Source organism: Cucumis melo, chromosome 6, assembly GCF_025177605.1.
Source record: "Cucumis melo cultivar AY chromosome 6, USDA_Cmelo_AY_1.0, whole genome shotgun sequence".
Lineage (NCBI taxonomy): Eukaryota > Viridiplantae > Streptophyta > Magnoliopsida > Cucurbitales > Cucurbitaceae > Cucumis > Cucumis melo.
The window spans coordinates 3340362-3359092 of NC_066862.1; the positions used below are offsets into that span (position 1 = coordinate 3340362).

The 18731-nt window shown below is 32.0% G+C and overlaps 3 protein-coding genes across 9 annotated transcripts; 1 reads left to right on the top strand and 2 right to left on the bottom strand.

Moving 5' to 3' along the window:
- Window positions 1–2338: 2338 nt before the first annotated feature.
- On the bottom strand, window positions 2339–7116 carry LOC103483586 (putative E3 ubiquitin-protein ligase XBAT35). 6 transcript variants are annotated; one of them, XM_008440289.3, is made up of 11 exons: window positions 6865–7023; window positions 6399–6629; window positions 6194–6308; window positions 5885–5965; window positions 5675–5763; window positions 5482–5573; window positions 5195–5276; window positions 4372–4474; window positions 4233–4283; window positions 3554–3639; window positions 2339–3133 (listed from the first exon to the last, which is right to left on the bottom strand). In XM_008440289.3, the coding sequence occupies exons 2-11, from the start codon at window positions 6498–6500 to the stop codon at window positions 2504–2506; spliced, it is 1431 nt and encodes a 476-aa protein (XP_008438511.1). In that variant the 5' UTR covers window positions 6501–6629; window positions 6865–7023; the 3' UTR covers window positions 2339–2503. The 6 variants fall into 6 exon arrangements, with proteins under 6 accessions (XP_008438511.1, XP_008438510.1, XP_008438513.1 ...); XM_008440288.3 differs by having other exon boundaries at window positions 6847–7009; XM_008440291.3 differs by lacking the exon at window positions 6865–7023 and adding an exon at window positions 6738–6773.
- A 2672-nt stretch (window positions 7117–9788) lies between these two features.
- LOC103483588 (uncharacterized) lies at window positions 9789–11044 on the top strand. The gene has a single exon (XM_008440294.3). It carries the CDS (start codon window positions 10119–10121, stop codon window positions 10725–10727), a length of 609 nt encoding a protein of 202 aa, XP_008438516.1. The 5' UTR covers window positions 9789–10118; the 3' UTR covers window positions 10728–11044.
- A 1043-nt stretch (window positions 11045–12087) lies between these two features.
- LOC103483589 (60S ribosomal protein L7-4-like) lies at window positions 12088–14225 on the bottom strand. Of its 2 annotated transcripts, none has more exons than XM_008440295.3 (6): window positions 14071–14225; window positions 13611–13898; window positions 13469–13526; window positions 12841–12920; window positions 12642–12744; window positions 12088–12545 (listed from the first exon to the last, which is right to left on the bottom strand). In XM_008440295.3, exons 2-6 carry the CDS (start codon window positions 13892–13894, stop codon window positions 12330–12332), a joined length of 741 nt encoding a protein of 246 aa, XP_008438517.2. In that variant the 5' UTR covers window positions 13895–13898; window positions 14071–14225; the 3' UTR covers window positions 12088–12329. The 2 variants fall into 2 exon arrangements, with proteins under 2 accessions (XP_008438517.2, XP_050942017.1); XM_051086060.1 differs by having other exon boundaries at window positions 13611–13957; window positions 14071–14106.
- Between the last annotated feature and the right edge of the window lie 4506 nt (window positions 14226–18731).

The following is an 18731-nucleotide window of genomic DNA, read 5'->3' on the forward strand; positions in this document are numbered from 1 at the left end:
ATTTGATATTCTTAACAATATATAGATCAAAATTAGTTTTGAAATGCTTGTACGAAGACAGCCACAATATTCTTGTGATATTTTTTTAAAAAATATACGATAAACTTTAAAGGTATTTTATAGCTGAACTTATTATTAACATTTGATGTCTTTTTAAGAATAATATAGTTACCCATTACAAAGGTAAAATGTTTGATATTTATTTTTAAACTTTTTTTTTTAAAAAAGAATATGTTTATTTTTGTTTGAATCCTACCTCTTAGAGCTAAAGAATAAAATGATGGTTCATCGTACAAATTAGTATAGTATGTATGTATATAGTTCAACATTCGAGATTGGAATATATATATATATATATATATATATATATATATATATAATATTATATAAGTTTTCTATTTGTAGAATAAAATGCTAAAAATTGCAATTCAAGGGAAAAATATGTTTTAGAAAAAGTGCTTGAATATGTAAATAAAGGGGGAAAAAGAAAACAATGACAACATTTTGTGTCATCATATCCCCTTTCCACCCAATGGATTTTAGCTTTCCCCTCTATCATTTTTATTTAAAAAAATCATTTTCAAATAAAGGAGATTTAAATTCTATAATTGATACACTTCTACTAATAGTGACTATTATGCAGTGTCATTATTTATCATTGATAGGATCTAAACTTTTTTCAATATATTGTAATTATTTTAAAAAATATTACTATTTACAATATTTGACCTTTTTTATCCACTAATTTCAACCATTAATTATTGAGCACTTTAAAAAATAGCAAAATATTAAAACTATTTATAAAATATAACAAAATCTATTAAATGTTTTTTTTTCCTTTTTTTACTATATTTTGATGATAGCTTCATTATTATTGTTGTTATTTTGCTGTTTATGACAATTTTGGTTAGAAGGAAAAAAAAAAGGACTCATTATGTTGTATAGTAAGATTGTATATTATCTGTTTGTTGCCATTTGATAATCCTTCAAGATTTTTCATTAATAAAAATAATAAGGATGGTTTATTTATTCTTTCTTGTTTGGGCAAGAAAAAAATAAAGTATACATTTACTGAACTTTTTCTTTTTTAAGGAATTGCTTATTCAAAAGTATAACAAGTTTCCTAGGAATCTCTTTGTCTAAAAGCAAAGCAATCAAATCTACAATTGTATTTCATAATAAAAAAATTCCCAACTTGGCCTGTAATATAAAAAGCTAAAATAAAGGGTAATAAGTAAGAAGAAAAGAAAGTGGTTGTTGTGTTGCTAACAGGATACAAAATTGTAAATTCCATAAAAAATTTAAACCAATTATATGAATTCAATAAATTTATTAGGGTAAGAGGTAACATCTCGTGTTTTTTCTTAATGTATTTTATAGTAATACAAGAAAAAAATGTAGCTCAATTGTCATGTACTTGATTAATCTAAATTGTTTGCACATTCGGTTGCCCGAAATAGATCTAGAAAATCATTTCCTCCCTAGTTACTTTTTAGCTCTCAGAAACAGGCTTATTGTGGACAACAATTGCCTTTTACTTTTATAATGCATTTTGAAACTTTAACCAAATTTTAAAAATCTAAAAGAGTAAAGAGCTATTTGAATTACTTTCTTGAAGTAGCTTTCTACCTTTATTTTTCAAACCATATTTGAGAGTTCTAATTGAGGAATCTGACTACACATTAACCAAAGTGAAAATATATATTTGATTCTTTCATAGTTAAAATTTAGTCTTAGAGTTGAAATTTATCTTTATCGTTTCATTAGACAAACGAAAAATAATCATATAATCATCCCTATCATAAACACTGTCTATACAGGAAGTGGCATTAACCCATTTAAACTAAATTCTAACTTTTGAAGCAATAAGGCCTTCCACTCGATCAAAATTGTAATTTAACAAGAACATAACTTAATACTAGTAAATCAAACAAAAGAATCTAATTGGAATACATTTTGAGAAGTCTTCTTCACAGTGTTTGAAGTAAAGCAGAATTATAGTTAAAAGGGAATGCTATTCAGTACTAGCTTATCACTAAATCATCTAAGCTAATATTCCAAGGAAACACAATTGATATTTAAGCTTTGTTCTTTAACTCTAAGATTAAACTAACAAATATGCCTGTGGAAGATCAAAATCAAGATATGGGTAGTGGAAAAATGAAGCACAATATCCCTCTTTCCTCTTTGATTCCTAATCAGTACAAAGAAAAGTAAGCAATAATGTCTATCTTCAGTTTAAGTCTTGAGCCCCTAACCTGTCACAATTTACTGATTGGGGCTTCAAGAATATCAATTATGAAATAGTTAAGAAAAAAACTTCCAAGTATAAGCATGGTTGCCTGATCAAAAACTAATGATATTGATAAATTTTTTCAAATTACATTATCACTTTTGTGTCCACACAATCAGATATCACATTGATTTATATATGTTCAAAATTATATAAACAGGATCTGTACATTTAAAGAGTGTACTCACAGTATTGTTCACCGCTCTGGACTCATACAGCATACAATCTGACAACCTGGTCAATTTTGGCACGACAAACTGGGCATCCCCATTTCTTCGATTTGATTTCGGTCAAGCAATTCATACACCCAGCCATATGTCCACAGGGAATGCAGGCTCCTTGAATAGGGGCATCCAAGCATATGACACAGGACGAAGAACTCGTTTCATCTTTTCCTTCACCAGCTCGCAAGGGAGCGTTATCAGCAGTTGGAGATGACAGGTCAATTGGACTTGAATCGATTGAAGGATAGTGAATTGCACCATCCTCCAGAATCTCATCGGCTGCCAATGGGGCTGAAGGTACCGCATCTGGAGGGATGACATTATTCTGGATTTGAGGATGTTCGTTTGTAGTGATGCTCTGGCCAGCTTCATGCACTTCTGACTCATTAGTGCCTAATTTTGTAGAATGTGTTGTTTGTCCAACGGGACCTGTATGGCTACTAGATGTACTTGCTTCAGAACTTGGATTGGGGTCAGGAAAGGGTGGTCTTCCATGGATAACTGACTGGATGGAGGCATTAATGGCCATGGCTAGCTCCACATCTTCTGAGTCTGGTGGTGCAGTTGCCGACACACCCGGACCATGGTTACCACTCATAAATGTTGGGTGCATCATCTGAAATATCCCAAAAAATTCTAGGTTATTGCAATTGTACTCGACTTTCCTACTTAAGAGTAACACAAACTATGAGAGACCTAATCCATAAACTGAACGCCTTACTTTCTTTGTTGTTAAAATATTGAGAAAAATATTTCAAGAGCATGCATAGCTAAATTCGAGGTGGATTCCTAATTCTAATGTTAAGATCAACCATAAGCCATGGAGACTGGACAGCAACGGTTGGCTAAAAAAATTCTAAGATAAAAAATATAGGCCATGGAAAGCATAGGCAAGTTATGAAATTCAATTTTCTGAAGCACTTCACACTAAAGGGCTCAGAAACAGGCACAGAACATGGACAAAGAAAAAAAAACTATATATATTTATTATCTATCTTCAAAATGGATCACGACCGGAAGAGAATGGACATATTACCGAAGCAATTCCTTTGCATGCATTGCAAAACCACTGAAGTTGTTCCTTGTCATTTTCATTGCCAGATGCAAGTTTCAATCGAGTTTCTTCATAAGAAAAAAACAGATAAATATCAATTATGAGTTCAAAAGAACAAACAAATGTTAAGTTGAGAACGGAGTTCCTTCATTAAAAAAAATGAAATTTGTTATTCCTCGGAAGTAGGCGAGTATAATTGCATTATTGAAGGCAAAGGAGACAGCGGAAGTACAAGATTAAAGTTATTAGATCCATATAAGAGATCTGGGAACTCAAAGGAAGCCCTGATATCCCAAGTCTCTTGGTAGCAACCATGGAACAGTAGTTTGGGAGAAATACATAAATTATAATTATTAAACTGCCAATTCACACAAAAGCTTAAGCTGGTGGTTGAAGGCAAATTTAATTATATATCACCAACACTCCCCCTCACTTGTGGGCGAAATATTTGAAAGGCCCAACAAGTGGAAATTAATTTTTAATTGGGGAGGAAACAACAATGCAGGGGCTTGAACACAGGACCTCCTTGGACCACCTGCTCTGATACCATATTAAACTGCCAATTCCCACAAAAGCTTAAGCTGGTGATTGAAGGCAAATTTAATTATATATCACCAACAATAATCATATACGAATATAACGTTTTAACCCAGTAGCTCACCAGTAGAAAGTTGGGAGTGATTATGCCTTTTCCGCTCTCTCTTTGAGAGGACTTCGGTAATATGCAAAAGGCAATTAGAGAACCAATAAATGAATGCATCTCTCAGTCCCTAGAGGGCCAAGATAGAGTCAGGACTTACTTGCAGCGTTGTCCACAATCAAAACTGATGGATCAGAATGCTGTAACTTCGACTGATCCAAATCGGCTTTCCACAGTGGAACAACAGTACGAGGTTGGGCGTCCTATAATTTACAAAGAAGGATTTCACAACAAAATCATAACATAAGACACTCTACAGTGATGTAATTTTATCATACATCTTTTAACATATAAGATCAGAAGGTAGAGAGAGGGATGAGAAAAGAATCCCTCTCCGTGAAAGAATGTGAAAAATAAGAACTAGGTGGGATCATCCAGTGGACCAATATTGTAAAAATGGAGGACACCAAAAGGTTGCCAAGATCAAGAGATAACAGAAAATATAACTACAATAGTCAAGTACTAATTGTATCACAATTCACATTCACTTCCATTTCACTTGGTAAATCTACTGCATAGTAGTACATGCTACAAAGAACTGGGGTCTTTAAATGGAGTGATTCCACCACTTATAGACAAAAAGAAAAGGAACCTAAGATTTTCCAAATAAGTTGCACACTGTCGTGATCAGTTATTGTGGTTCCAACGTAGCACAATAAGCTTGGAATATGAAAGCTAGAGAAGTAACAACATAATTATCACAACACCATCTCAAGTCCAGCATTAGTAAGAGATAACACATACAATTGATGTGATCATATTTTCTTTCATCCTTAGCATGATCATGCAAAAAGCTAGACATGTAAAAACGATTGATTGCAATTTACATATGATGGGGAAGATTTTAGTTACTAAAACCTTTTACATAACAGTAAACATCCTGACATCAGAATGGTGTCAACTATCAATATTATGTGTTGTACCTGTAGAGTTGTGTAGATTGCAAGCTCCAATTTGAAAGGCTTTGAAAGGTTCCGCGCCCCACATGGTAAAATAACAGCCCAGCTGCAATTGGAATTTACACAATTTGACAAGAAAACTTACACAGTTTGAATAGAAATAGAAGGGATCATTGATCATGAAAACTTCACGTTAAAGAAAAAAAATCATGCCATCAAATCATGTAGCAACTTACTACATGGTGTTTAAAAGGTGTAGAACTAGGAAAAGAACAAACTTAAATTTAGGAGTATGGGAATAAAGTACTTACACTTTCCTTGAGACCAGTTGAGGAGCCAATAGTTCCAAAAATCCTGGTCCATAGAATTCCCGCAACCAACCCGAGAACAAACATATATGACTCTACAAACAACTCTTGAAAAATAAGTTTCAATAATCATCTTGAAACCACAGAAGCAACTGAAATCCATTGGAATTTGAATAGAGTTACAATGTAAACAAACCTCGATTGTACGAACAACATTGCTATGACCTTTTGCTCTAGCAACATCAAGAGGACTCTGACAATCATCATTCATGATCAAAGGATTTGCTGCAAATTATGATAAAAGTATCCATTATACTTCTTTGGAAAAAAACTTACCTAATATACTTGTAATTGTAAACCAATATTGAAAGGAACATTGTGCTGATATGGATAGAGTATGACAAACCTCCATGAGAAAGAAGTAACTTGACATTATTTTCAAGACCTCTTTTAGCTGCATGATGTAAAGGAGTGCCATTATGACGCCCTAAAATGCATTGGAAACGGTTAGGCTAACCAAAGCAGAGCTCAAGTTGAGAGTAAAGAGGAACTTTAACACTAAATGCAATGAAAAGAAATAGCATTCAAAATTCTGTTGCTGAGACACCCAGTTAAGAAAAATCTATAGCATCAAAATCGCAAAAGAAGATTGATTTTTACACAACATACTCAAAATAAGGATGTAAGGAAAAAACAGAATTAGAAAGCGAACTACCAGGCCGATACGCATTAACATTAGCACCAAGTTCTATCAAAGTTCTCGCGACATTGTGAAGCTCAGGACTCATGCAGGCCACAATCAAAGGGGTTTTCGCCTCCTTATCAATCCACTGTACATATCATGAAAGTAAGAACAGCAGCACCATATGCAAATAATCATACTTTTAACAGAACAAAAGTAAAAAAGAATCAGTAATCACCTCAAGGCCTGCACCCTCTCGACAAAGAGCTTTAATCCCTTCTGTGTTGCCATAGCTAACTTGCTGATACAACAGTTCATCTTTCGATTGTTGTTGCCCCATTTCAGTCCAACCCACAAAAACTAATCCAACAGGTCCGAAAGAAAAAACCAGGATTTGGCCTAAAAATGTCCCTGGATAATTCAATTCAAGACCCCTCTGCAGCAATGGGAGCACCCCAAACTCCCAGCCCTGAAAAAGCACAACGGTGGAACCAAGTCAATGGAGCATTTCAGATTAAATCGATCCAATACGTGGGGCCGAAGAATAATTATGAAAAAACAAATCGCATTTCTTTACCCAAAAATCAAAGAGAAAAACAGGAAAGGCTTACGATGGATTCCAATTTCTTAACAGTTAAGAGTTACGAACAAAGATTAAACACAAAAAGTCAAAAGAAAATCCAGACCTTGATGTTATCCCTCACCTACTCTGTTTCTGAGAATGAATTTCAACGGAGTTTCGTCCGATATGTCGTTCCGGGATTTTCTGAAGAATCCCAACGAAAAACCAAAGAAGCTTCCGTCGCGGCCAGAAAAAAGAGAAAAAAAATCGTCGATCATGAATTGGATTATCAGCACGAGAACGACATGTCGTCTTGCGCTGTTGACTATTTTGAAATCCCGTTGACTTCGAGAGGGGAAACTTGATTTCGTTGCTGAATTACGACAAGTCGACTCGTTAAGTGACAATTAAGCGATTGGTAATGGGCTTTTTAAAGGAACATCTATGTATTGGGCCGGAAAAAGCTTAAGAAGGCCCATTGGGTATTGTCGGAGACTCGGAGCCCACGGATGTAGTTTCTATATTTTCCATTTTCGCCCTTTCATTTTCTTACATACTAAGTTAAGCTTAGGCAACCAAAATTTTGGTATGTGCTATGCTATGTCTTTTAAAAAATGATTTTTAACTTCACGGACTCCATTTGTTCAAGAATATATTTTTCTCAAAGGTCAAATATTTTAATCTCTCCATTTCTAATATCATTGAATCAAAATAAATAAATAAATTTCTTATCTCTATAATCTTTTGAACAAAATAGAAATTATTAAATTACTCACTAAACGCAATGGAAACTCATGATTTTTCCTATTCATTTGGTCCACAATAATTGATCTATCTAAAGTGTGTGGTTGAGGAAGAGTATCCCTAAGTATCATATTCATTCCATGTGAAGTTCCATTATAACTTTCTATTTTTGTGTTTTTATTTTATTTTATTTACTATTGTTTCAATCTAATATTTAATCAATGCAATTTTAGACAAACAAACATACAACAATTACAATACTAAATTAGTCACGTCACATTAACTAGACAACACAAAATCAAGTAGAATACCGACATTGAGATTGAGATCCATTTGTAGCCCACGAACCAACTTACGAAAACGTCAAACATACTTATAAAACTAAATCTCAAGATGAATTATCCACAAGGACCTAATCTTCTTAGTAATCGATTTAGCCTTAGTTAGCACACCTTCCTCTTCAAGTCTAACCCCACCACTAAAAGCAACTCAATGTATTCATACAAATAAAAAACGATAAAAATCATTTTAACTATTCATTTTCCTCACTCTCCCTTCCGATTATTTCAAGAAGGGACGAATCAAATAGAAAAGTTTTAGGTAAATTTTTAAAGCTAACAATTTTTTTTTTCAATGTATAACCTTATATACATTGTTTTTAGGGTAAAAGTTTGGAAGTTTTTACACTCAATTTTTAAACCCTAAATATTTATGGGGTAATTGTAACATAGCAAAGAACAAGAAGCCAAGTTTGTGGAAGAATGTATAATGGCCAGCTAGAAAGAGAGAAGAAAAGGAGAGTGTATAAATTAATCCTAACAAAATAAAAAAAGAAAAAAGAGGTTCTTTCGCTTTAATTTGCCAAATGATCTGTAAAGCTAAAAAAGAGAGGATGAGAATTGCCCTACCTATCTAAGCTATCCTTTTTTTTTTTTCTCCCATTAAAAGTAACTCTTTTTCTTCCCATCTTTATTATTGGAAAATTAATATCTCAAATATAATATCTCTCTCTCGCCGCCCCTCCCCCACATCTCACACAAATTATGTATAACCACATCACTTTCTCCTTAAAAATAAGTATGATTTCCTTTCTTTCACAACTATTTCAATTCTTTTCTTCTTCTATAAAAGTTTAAGCCTTTTTTTACATCAATACTTTACGAAGGAGACATAAGTTTGGTTTTTAAAAATAAAAAACGAAAGGGTTATCAAATAAACGGTAGAAAATTAGTATTATATTTATATATAAGGATGTGAATATATATATATATATATATATATATATATATATATATATATATATATATATATATATATATAGTTAGAAGGGAGAGGCAATGATAGTCAACATTTTAATCATTGAAAAATTATGAATATTATTATTTACATCAAACGAAAACTTAGAACCGAAGGCTGCGGTGTTTTGTTGGACAGACAGTGCGCGGCCGAAAGTGAGACTTCCACCAAAAATACAATTCTTCATATGTATTTTGCAAAGAATTTCCATTTTCCACTGTTCTTTCTTATTCTTATTTATTTATTTGTATTCTATCAAATTCCACCCTTTGGCTTTTCTCTTAGTACACAAATTTTTAGGGGCCGTTTGAACCAACTTCTCGAGGTTAAAACATGTATATATATAAGTTATATTTGTTTTCACGATGTTAATAAAATTTCCTCGAACTTATTTTAAATCTTGGAAAATCAAAATTTTACTTATATTATAAATTCTTCTATCTTGTTCTTTTTTTAGTTTAAAGAATATGATATTTCGCTTGGAGAGAGAGATCAGAGTTTTCATTGAAGATATATATTATTGTTGGAAGAATTATTACTATTGTTCGTATTTCTTTGAGAAGAGAACAAATATATTCACGTATCATAGTAATTTTAGTCGTTTCTCAAAGATATTCGGTAAATTTTCTTTAATTATCGAGTTTTTAGAAAGCAACCAAATAAGAATTGAACTTCAAAAGAATAATATTTTGATTTTTGTTATTATTTTATCAAATAATATACCAACTAACTCAATTTTAGCCGTTGCTTTAATGATAAGCTAATTATTAACATATAAATTAACAAAGAGAGCCAACCATTTCGTCTTTTTAGAAAAAAAAATTATCTTTACAACTTTTTCCTTCTCCTTTTAAATTTGTTGATTTATCAAAATAATTTTTACTAATGTTTTTAAAAATCAAATTAAACAAATTATTCCTTTTTTTTATATCTATAGTAATTTGTTTTGTGTGTGTGTGTGTGTGTGAGTGATATAAATGGATGATGCATAGCATAGAGATGGTGTTATAGATACATCTAAGTATTATATACACCAATGTGATTATTGGAAGGATGCCTAAATAATTAGAGATTGAATTGTGACAAATCAAGTTTGAGGGACTAAAAATTCTCTCTTTTTTAAACCCAACTAATTTGATTATTGAAGCTCTTCATTTTAAAAGAAATGGATTCATTCTTTACAACTATACGCTGCTTTTTGAAGAAGAATAAATTATTTGATCTCTCCATAAAAACCATCCCTTCATGATTCTCTACTAAACCCATATTCTCTCTTCTTCTTCTTCTTCTTCTTCTTCTTCTTCTTCTTCTTCTTCTTCTTCCGCTCAATTCTCTACCTCTCTCTCTCTCTCTCCTATGTCTCGCACAACAATGGAGAAGAAACTCCGTACAGCGAGAAAAGCATGGAAGAAACTAACCAAATCACTAAAATCCAAATTCCACGCCCTCAACATCTCCAAATCCATCAACACAGCCAAGCGCCGCCTCGTCTCCGCCGTTCAAACCTCCCTCCGTATCCTAATTCCCTCCAAATTCCACCGCCGCCTTCTCCGCCCTAAATCATCCCCTTCTTCATATAATTACCACCGCAATCAAAATAAAAATCAGATTCTCCGCCATTACGACGATCAACACTTCCACAATCCAAACAACTTCGCGGCAATCCACATCGACGAGCTCTTCCCAGATCTGCCGGACCCAATTGCAAAGCGATCCGGCGCTGAGATTACAGAGACGAGCAGAGGAAAGGAAGTAATGAAAGAGGAAAAAGATGATCATGAACAGGAGACGAGTATTTATAGTATTGAAGATGCATGGAAAATCGTGGTGGCTTCATCACCGCATCTTCGGCCGGTGGATGAACGAGCGGAGGAATTCATAAGAAAATTCCGGCGAGAGATTATTCTTGAGAAGGAAAAATCGCTTCTTGAATTTGAACGGATGTTGGCCCGAAGTGCCGCTTGATGTTTGTGAATTCGTTTGGATTATACATAAAATTCATAAATTATGGATCTTGATTTTCATTTTCACAGGTAAAAAAAAAATACATAATAAGATTGACAATTTTTTATTTTTTTTTAAAAGGAGGGTTTCTTTTCTTACGGTGTGGTTTGAATTTGAATGTATAGTGTATAGAAGATACTATGAAGTGATTTTTTTCCTTTTGTTTTGTGATCTCCAAAAAATTTTTATGGAGAGATATTCGTATGTATTTACCGATTTTAATTTAACGAATGTTATGATCTATCAATTAAGTTTAAATACATCAAGGTATAATTTATTAATATATATATATATAAGGTACAAACGAGATTAAAAATAAAACGATAACTTAGTCTTGTTAGAATTGTTAGTTCCAATTTTCATGTATTTGTAGCATTTTCAAATTAAAATATTTTTCAAGTTCTCGAAAGAAAATTTTGCTCTTCGATATGTAATTTACATCAAGTAAATTACAACACTTGTATAGTTTGATCATTGAAGTGAATGCAAGATGATATTCAGCAAAGAATAAACCTTTACTTGGAGCACCAACTTTGAAATTGAACCAACGGGTTGGAGCAAGCAAGAATCTCATGCATATTCTTCGTCATTTTAAAATGTTTTCTTTTTTTAGTTAAAAGTGGGGTGAAGACGACTCTGTGCCTTTGAAATTGTAATTAGTATTTTATCAATTAAATTGGTGAAAAAGGACACCCATTTATAAAAATTGCAGGGATATCTTCAATATTTGAAAATGGATGAATGAAAAATCATGGATGAATCGAAAAAACTGAATCCACTCGAATACTTTAATTTTAGGAAGCGTTTGTTTATATATTCCGCTCTCTAATTATACTTTAAAAATAGATAAGAATAAGAACAAGGATAACAATAACAACAACTTTAATTTTGTGCACTTCATATTATATGATATTGTGCCTTCTATGGATTTTCATTTCTTCATCTTGAAGATAAAAGGGAGTAGCCCACTACTATGGTTGATTTTGAATGGAGTGAACAAGTTCCATACTCTTTCATCCAAACATGCATAAAGCACGAAATACAAGGATAAAATCACAAATAGTTTCGAAAAAGTTCAAATTTAGTCCATTTTTTCAAGTTCAAATCTCTATTTTGAATCCATACCATAGAGAATAAACTAGAAGACGGTACACATGGCTTAAATGTCAAATCGATATATCTAAGTTTATAAAAAATGGCAAAAGCGACTATCATTTCAATACTTAATACATACGTGACTTAATCCTTATACAAAGTTGCAATTATGTTCTAATTACTACTCACCAAAAGGTCTTAATCACTGGGACAGAATAAGGCAAAATGAAATGGAAGTCATGACCTTTAATATGAGATGGTAACCAGCAAAATTTTTAGAAGATTCCCTAATTAATATAAGCAAAAATTAAACCATTCTCAAAGTTGAAAATTCCGAGGATAAAAGTACACTAATGATGAAAATAGCAAAACATTCTGATTCCAAAAACCATACTTCAGATGACAAACCTATTAGGAGAAGTTTTCCAGCCCCCAGCAGAAAACTTCAAGAAAGAACACAAAAGTATCTTAATTCATTCTTCTGATTAGCTCGTTGATGTAGTTTTCACGGTTTCCAGCATCGCCTCCTTCAACATAGTGATTTCTCTTCTTCTTCAAACCACCCAGAGGAGCTTTCAGCTTGAAGGGCCAGAGGAAATTGTTTGCCTCCTTAAAATGAGGTCCCACTGTCATAATCTCATGGATGAGATCTTCAGCGCAAATAATTCCAAACTTCCCAAGAGCCTGGAAGAAACAAAACCAACAAGCAGTTAGAAAAGATTGAAGGCTATGGACAAAGTTATACCTACAAAATACAACAATGATTTTCCAGTCCTGAACCTGCTCAATGATGGAGTTATCAGTCAAAGCTGTTCTTCGCTTGTTGAGCTTTCCAAAGCCTCTCTTGTAAATGAGTTCTTTAACACTCTTCAAGTTAGGATAGCTGAAAATATCAGTTAAAAAAAAAACAAGAAAAGTCAATATTGATCACTAGAAAATCAAAATATGCAAAAAGAAGGGAGATGCAAGAGAAACATACCCATAGGTAACATAAGGCTCAACTCTGTGCAACATATTCAATGTTGCCTTGTTCACTTTCAAAAAGACACCATTGAAAATCTGTAGGGTTTGGTATAACGGAGTGAGGAAAAAAAAAACAAGACAAGCAGTTGCAAGGAAAATATTCCCACGAAATCAACATAGTGGTTTTGTTTACAGGTATATAAACATTCAAACACATTCATCAGTATCATTGAACCAATATGAAAGAATAACCGACAAAGCAAAAGTATATTTTTCCGTGATACAAGCAGAGTTAACCAAACATCGACAGCACAGAAGAACATAGCCGTCAAGGCCTAGAAAGTAACGAAGTGGCACAATTCTTTGCAATTAAAAATATTCGAAGGCAAAATCATACGGTTTAACTACCAAAAATAATGCACAAACTGGGGAGGATCCTATTACTAAAAAATCCCAAGACCATTGTCAAGGAAAGTGGCCAGAACCAAGGCAAGACCCACTCTACAAATCAGTGAATTCACTTGAATATATTGTACATGAAAAGTAGATGCAACAACATCAAATATTCATTTTAGGTGAGATAAAGTTAAAGCAATTCTAACAAACGCAGAAATCAAGATGAAATCAAGGAAGCAACTTGTTACCTGTCTCAAACGCAGAAGCTGCAGAATCTTCCTGGTCTTTGGGTCAATAGCATTGATACTGAAAATCCAAAAACAACATGAAAGCGCTTAGAACAACGAATCAAGCAAATCAAAATAAATATTTCCATACCAAATGACTCACCCTCGGATCCTGATAATAAACAGAAGTTTAGCTTCAGGGTCGACATAAAATCCACCCTTGAGTTTAGCCTCACGCTTCAATTGAATCAGTTCTTTTTGCTGTTCATCGTACTCTTTGGCATAGAGTTTAGCCCTGTTATAGATCAGTTTTCTATTCTCGGCGTTCTTCTTCTTCGCCGCCTCTAAACCTTGTTTCTCAGCAAGTGCCCATTCGTCGTTTCTCTTCCGCTTCTTCAACACGGACTCCGGAACCACCGGGCCTCCCTTGACTCCGTCCCCGCTCATCTCTCTAAACGAAACCAAAGTCAGATCAAAATCCCAAAGCTAAATCGGACACAAAACATAAAGCTGAACAAACACCATTGTCATTTTTCATAAGCACTCACGATCACTACAGATGCTGAAAAATCATGAAATAGAAGGCTTGAATGAAGAAGGAGAGAAGAGTTAGAGAAGCAAACCTTTTCCTCAGATATTCGACAGCGGCTGCGGAGCTCTAAGTGGAGAGAAGGAAGTATAAGGCTGCCTTTTAGGGTTTTGTAAGCTTCGTTTGTTGACGGGCCTGATTATCGACGGCCCAATACTACTACTCTATTTACGATTAATCTCGGCCGTCGGAATATGTTTTAGTTCTTTATAACCCTCTTCTTAGGTTAAATTATAATTTCTAAATTTTGCCCCAATGTTTCCACGCGTGAAAATGTTAAATTAAACAGAAAAAAAAAAGTTGAAATTTTAATTTAAAAATGTTAATAGAATATGATTGGATTGATTAACAAGATTTTAAACATAATTAGATTGTAATATATACTTTTTTAATAATAATATATGTAAAACACTGAAATTTTAACCACATATAATAAGAGATTTAAAATAATTTCATCATTTTATTACTCGTTATTATTTGTTATTTAAGAAATTATTATTTTTCTAAATATAAGTATTTGAGATAATCACAAATATAATATTATTTAAAAAGTTATGAACTTATAATAAGAAGGAAAAAAGAAGAAGAAGAAAAAATATCTCTATTTATAAACATAAGTGATATTATGTGTATAGTTGCGTAATTAGAGAGGAGGATGTTGATTGAAATAATAGTATGCGACCAAAAATGATAGCGAGCAACTTTTATAATTTTATTTTTCTCATTAATAATATCAAATTTACAACTTAATATATACATATATATTTCAAATCACCATTTTCAATTTCACTTTGTACGTATGTGTGTTTCAAAAGGTTATTTTTATAAATAAAATTGATAAGTCTAATCCAATTTAAGAATTGGTCCAAGTTCAATCTAATTTAATTTTCCTTAATTATTTCGTTAAATAAGTTTTGGAATATGATTTTTTTTGGTTGGACTGACCTAGCCCATCTAGTGACGAAGCTAAACTAGAGATTCCTATTGTTTTTGAAATAATAAGAGATATAATAAGGTTTTTAGAGGTGATTTTAAAAAAAATGGCAAAACCGTTTTTTTTAGCAAATGATACTCATGACACGTGCATGGTATTGTATAAAACAACAAAATACCCACATTTCTGAACTGTAGTTATTTCATCACTCAAGTATAATTAACCTATGTTATGCATTTTATGAATCTGTAATGATTTTGGACATGTTAGAGACATAGCAACCCCTATCATAACCTCTTCTTATCCTAATATCTCGCGACTAAATCAATTGATTAAAGATTTTAACAACTTTATTCTATTTTACTAATTTCAAAATAACCAAATTATTATCTTTTATTAGCTGAATCTCAATATTTATTTTATTTCAAAATAACATTAATTTAATTGAATCTCAACTCTTAATAATTAGGAAATTAGAAGTAGTTTTCATATTATATCTTTTTTTTAAAAAAAAATAGTCAATATGTCTTCATTTAAATTGATTTCCAGTCATGAACCTTAGACTTTTAAGAGTATTGTTCAATGGTAGATGGGATGAAAACAACCGTTATCAAAACTTTCATTTGGCCATTTGGGTGAAGTGCATGTCCCATTGAACATATCTTTCAACTAACTTGTTTATCTAATTCAATCTAATCTTTTTCCCTCTTATGAATATTTAATTTCTCGAATTACACTGTATCGTGCTGGTTGCAGCAATGATGTGTTGTGGTTGTTGTCCCTTATCTTTGATTCCTCTTCGAAGAATCTTGGCCGCTCCGATTTCTCTTCTCCCTCGGCTACTAGAAAAATGGGTTTTAATGACACTACTAATCAAGGTATTGTGTCGTTGAAAATAAAAAAGATGGGGTGAGGTACAATTGTGTCATTAAAAATTATTTATTGACACAATTCTATTGACACAATTTAATTTTTCTTGACACATTTAAAGCGTCGTTAATTATCAACAAATTTTTTGTGTCATTTAAAAAAATTCGAAATAAAAAAAACCTCAAATTTCAAAATTTGTTAATTCTCTCTAACACACAATTAAAATTATATGACAATAGCATATTTTCTCTCGACATTTTCTCTCTCTACCAAAAACGCGAAAGCCTAGGCTCTCTCTACCTATATCATCATATATTCATTATTTTTATAATTTTATATAGAATTAAAATCTAGACTCTATTACAAACCCAATGCAATGAAAAACACTTAAAACAAAGTCTGAACAAACAAAAACGAGTAAATAAACATCATAGACCAATTGGTAAATAACCAAAAAGATTCAATACTTCCACGCTCGTAAACACCTCAAGGTCGTGAGTTCGAATCCTAGCCGAGCGTCTTTGAAAAATTCATTTGTTTTTTGCCATATGGATATAAAAATTTGAGACGGAAAGGAATAATGTTTATTTATGGATTTTATGGTTCTTGGATTGCAACTAGTATATTACATTTTTCAATTAGTAAAAATATTTCATTTTTCCTCACTTAGATGACTTCTTTTGCTTTTTCGAACTTCTGCCAATCTATGAAGTATCATGCTATGTAAGTTTCATTATCATCTAATTTTAACATTTACGAATAGTGATAAACTAAATTAAAAACTATAAGAGGATAAGATACAAAATTAGGACTTTTCAATTTAAGCCATTAAAGATTTGCTTATGTGTTAAATGTCAATGATGATGTTTTCTTGTTTTATGGTTCCCAAGAAAAAACAAGGATTATTTAGACTTATTGTCTACTTGATTTTTTGGGTTGAATTTGATAGAAGAGGAACTACAAGAGATCTTTGTTAGCAACACTTCCCAATATTCATGGTAAGAAAGTTTTGAAACTTATTTATTTTGCAACTGGATTTTATATATTATTTGGAATTTTTGAGTATGTAAAATTTCAAAGTGTTTGTTATTTGTTACATTGTTTGTTGTTTTCTCATAACATTGGTTACAACTTTTGTTCTTGGAATAACTTTGAAAATGATGTTAACTTAATTTATCATGAACTCTGTTAGGAATCAAATAATGAGTTAATATATTGCATATGAAACAATAATTGTATAACTTACGTAGTTTGCTTTCCTTATTAGGGTTTCCGAACTTACAAGAAAGAAAAAGCCTCTGTGGAGGGTAATCAAGATGTGGGGGTGGAGATTTAGTAAAAGAAAGAGGTAAACGTGTTTTATGTTTTGTAACGTAACTTAACTATTTTATTTTAGGAATAATGTTAACATGTATTTAGGAATGTTGCTTTGACTATCCTGCAGTGGTAGTCATTGAAAATTTATTTTGTGCGATCCGCTTAGACGTATGTTTTAGGAATCATATTGACACGTACTTAGGAACTTGATATTTTGTTGTGTTAACTATTCTGCAGTTATGGTAGTCATTGGAAAACTATTTTGTTCAATCCGCTTAGACATATGTTATAGGAATCATGTTGTTTTTTATTTACTTTGGAGGAGGGGGCCTAATGGTAAGTTAATGCTAAGTTTCAATTTGATGCAAACTATAACATTGCTGGTCTGTAAAGATTGAATCGAAACTTACATTTGCAACATTTATATACTATGCTTATGCCTGTGCTTATGTAGTCGGTGTTTTTTTTTTAATCTTTTACATTCCTTATGAGTCTTTTATTAAAAACCTTGGTTGTATGAACTTTGAACGCTTATTTTGAAAAATTTATTGGTCTGCTTATTAAGAAGATGATTTTTGTTTGACATGTACTTAATGTTTATACTTATGTTTATGCACTTTCCGTAATGAATGTTGTCTAAGGTTCATTTTCTTCAAATTTGCAAGTAGTTGAAGAACCCATGGACCATGGTATCAATCAAGTTCTCATTTATGCGTCAGTTTGATTAGATTAGGTCACACATACATGTAATATTACAGTAAATTTATCTTTTGGATTATTGTAAAATCTTTACCAATAATGTAAGTTATATTTTTTATTATCAATATAAATATCTTTCCAAACATATGTGGGTAATGTTGAAATTTAGTATTTAATTTTTTAGAAAAAAGAAATATATGACAGAAAAATATGTGTTGCGAAAATGAAGAATAACGGCACCAAACATGTGTAGACATATAAGCCTTTATTAAACCGAAACAGTGTCGTTAAAGCACATTTCTTGACAACAATTTTGTATAACAAAATATTTACAACGACAATATATTAGTGTCGAGTTATACTGAAAGGTGACACACGTAAAATGTCGTTATAAGAGTATTAATGACAATATATTGGTGTCGAGTGATAGATAACGGTGACACATTTAAATTGTCAATGTAATAGTATTAATGACAATATATTTGTGTCGAGTGACAGATTACGGTGACACATTTAAAATGTCAATGTAAAGGTATTAATAACAATATATTTGTGTCAAGGTATAGATAACAGTGACATATTTAAAGCGTCAATATAAAATTATTAATGACAATAAATTCATGTCGAGTAATAGATAATGGTGACACATTTAAAACGTCAATCTAAGAGTATTAATGACAATATATTAGTGTCAAGGTATAGATAACGGTGACACATGATTTGCATCAATATAAGGGTATTGATGACAATATATTCGTGTCGAGTTATCGATAACGGTGACATATTTATTGCGTCAAGGTAAAGGTATTATTGACACAATTTTGGTGTCATCTAAGCATATTTAATGACACGTTTTTCAAAGTGTCGTGAAATAG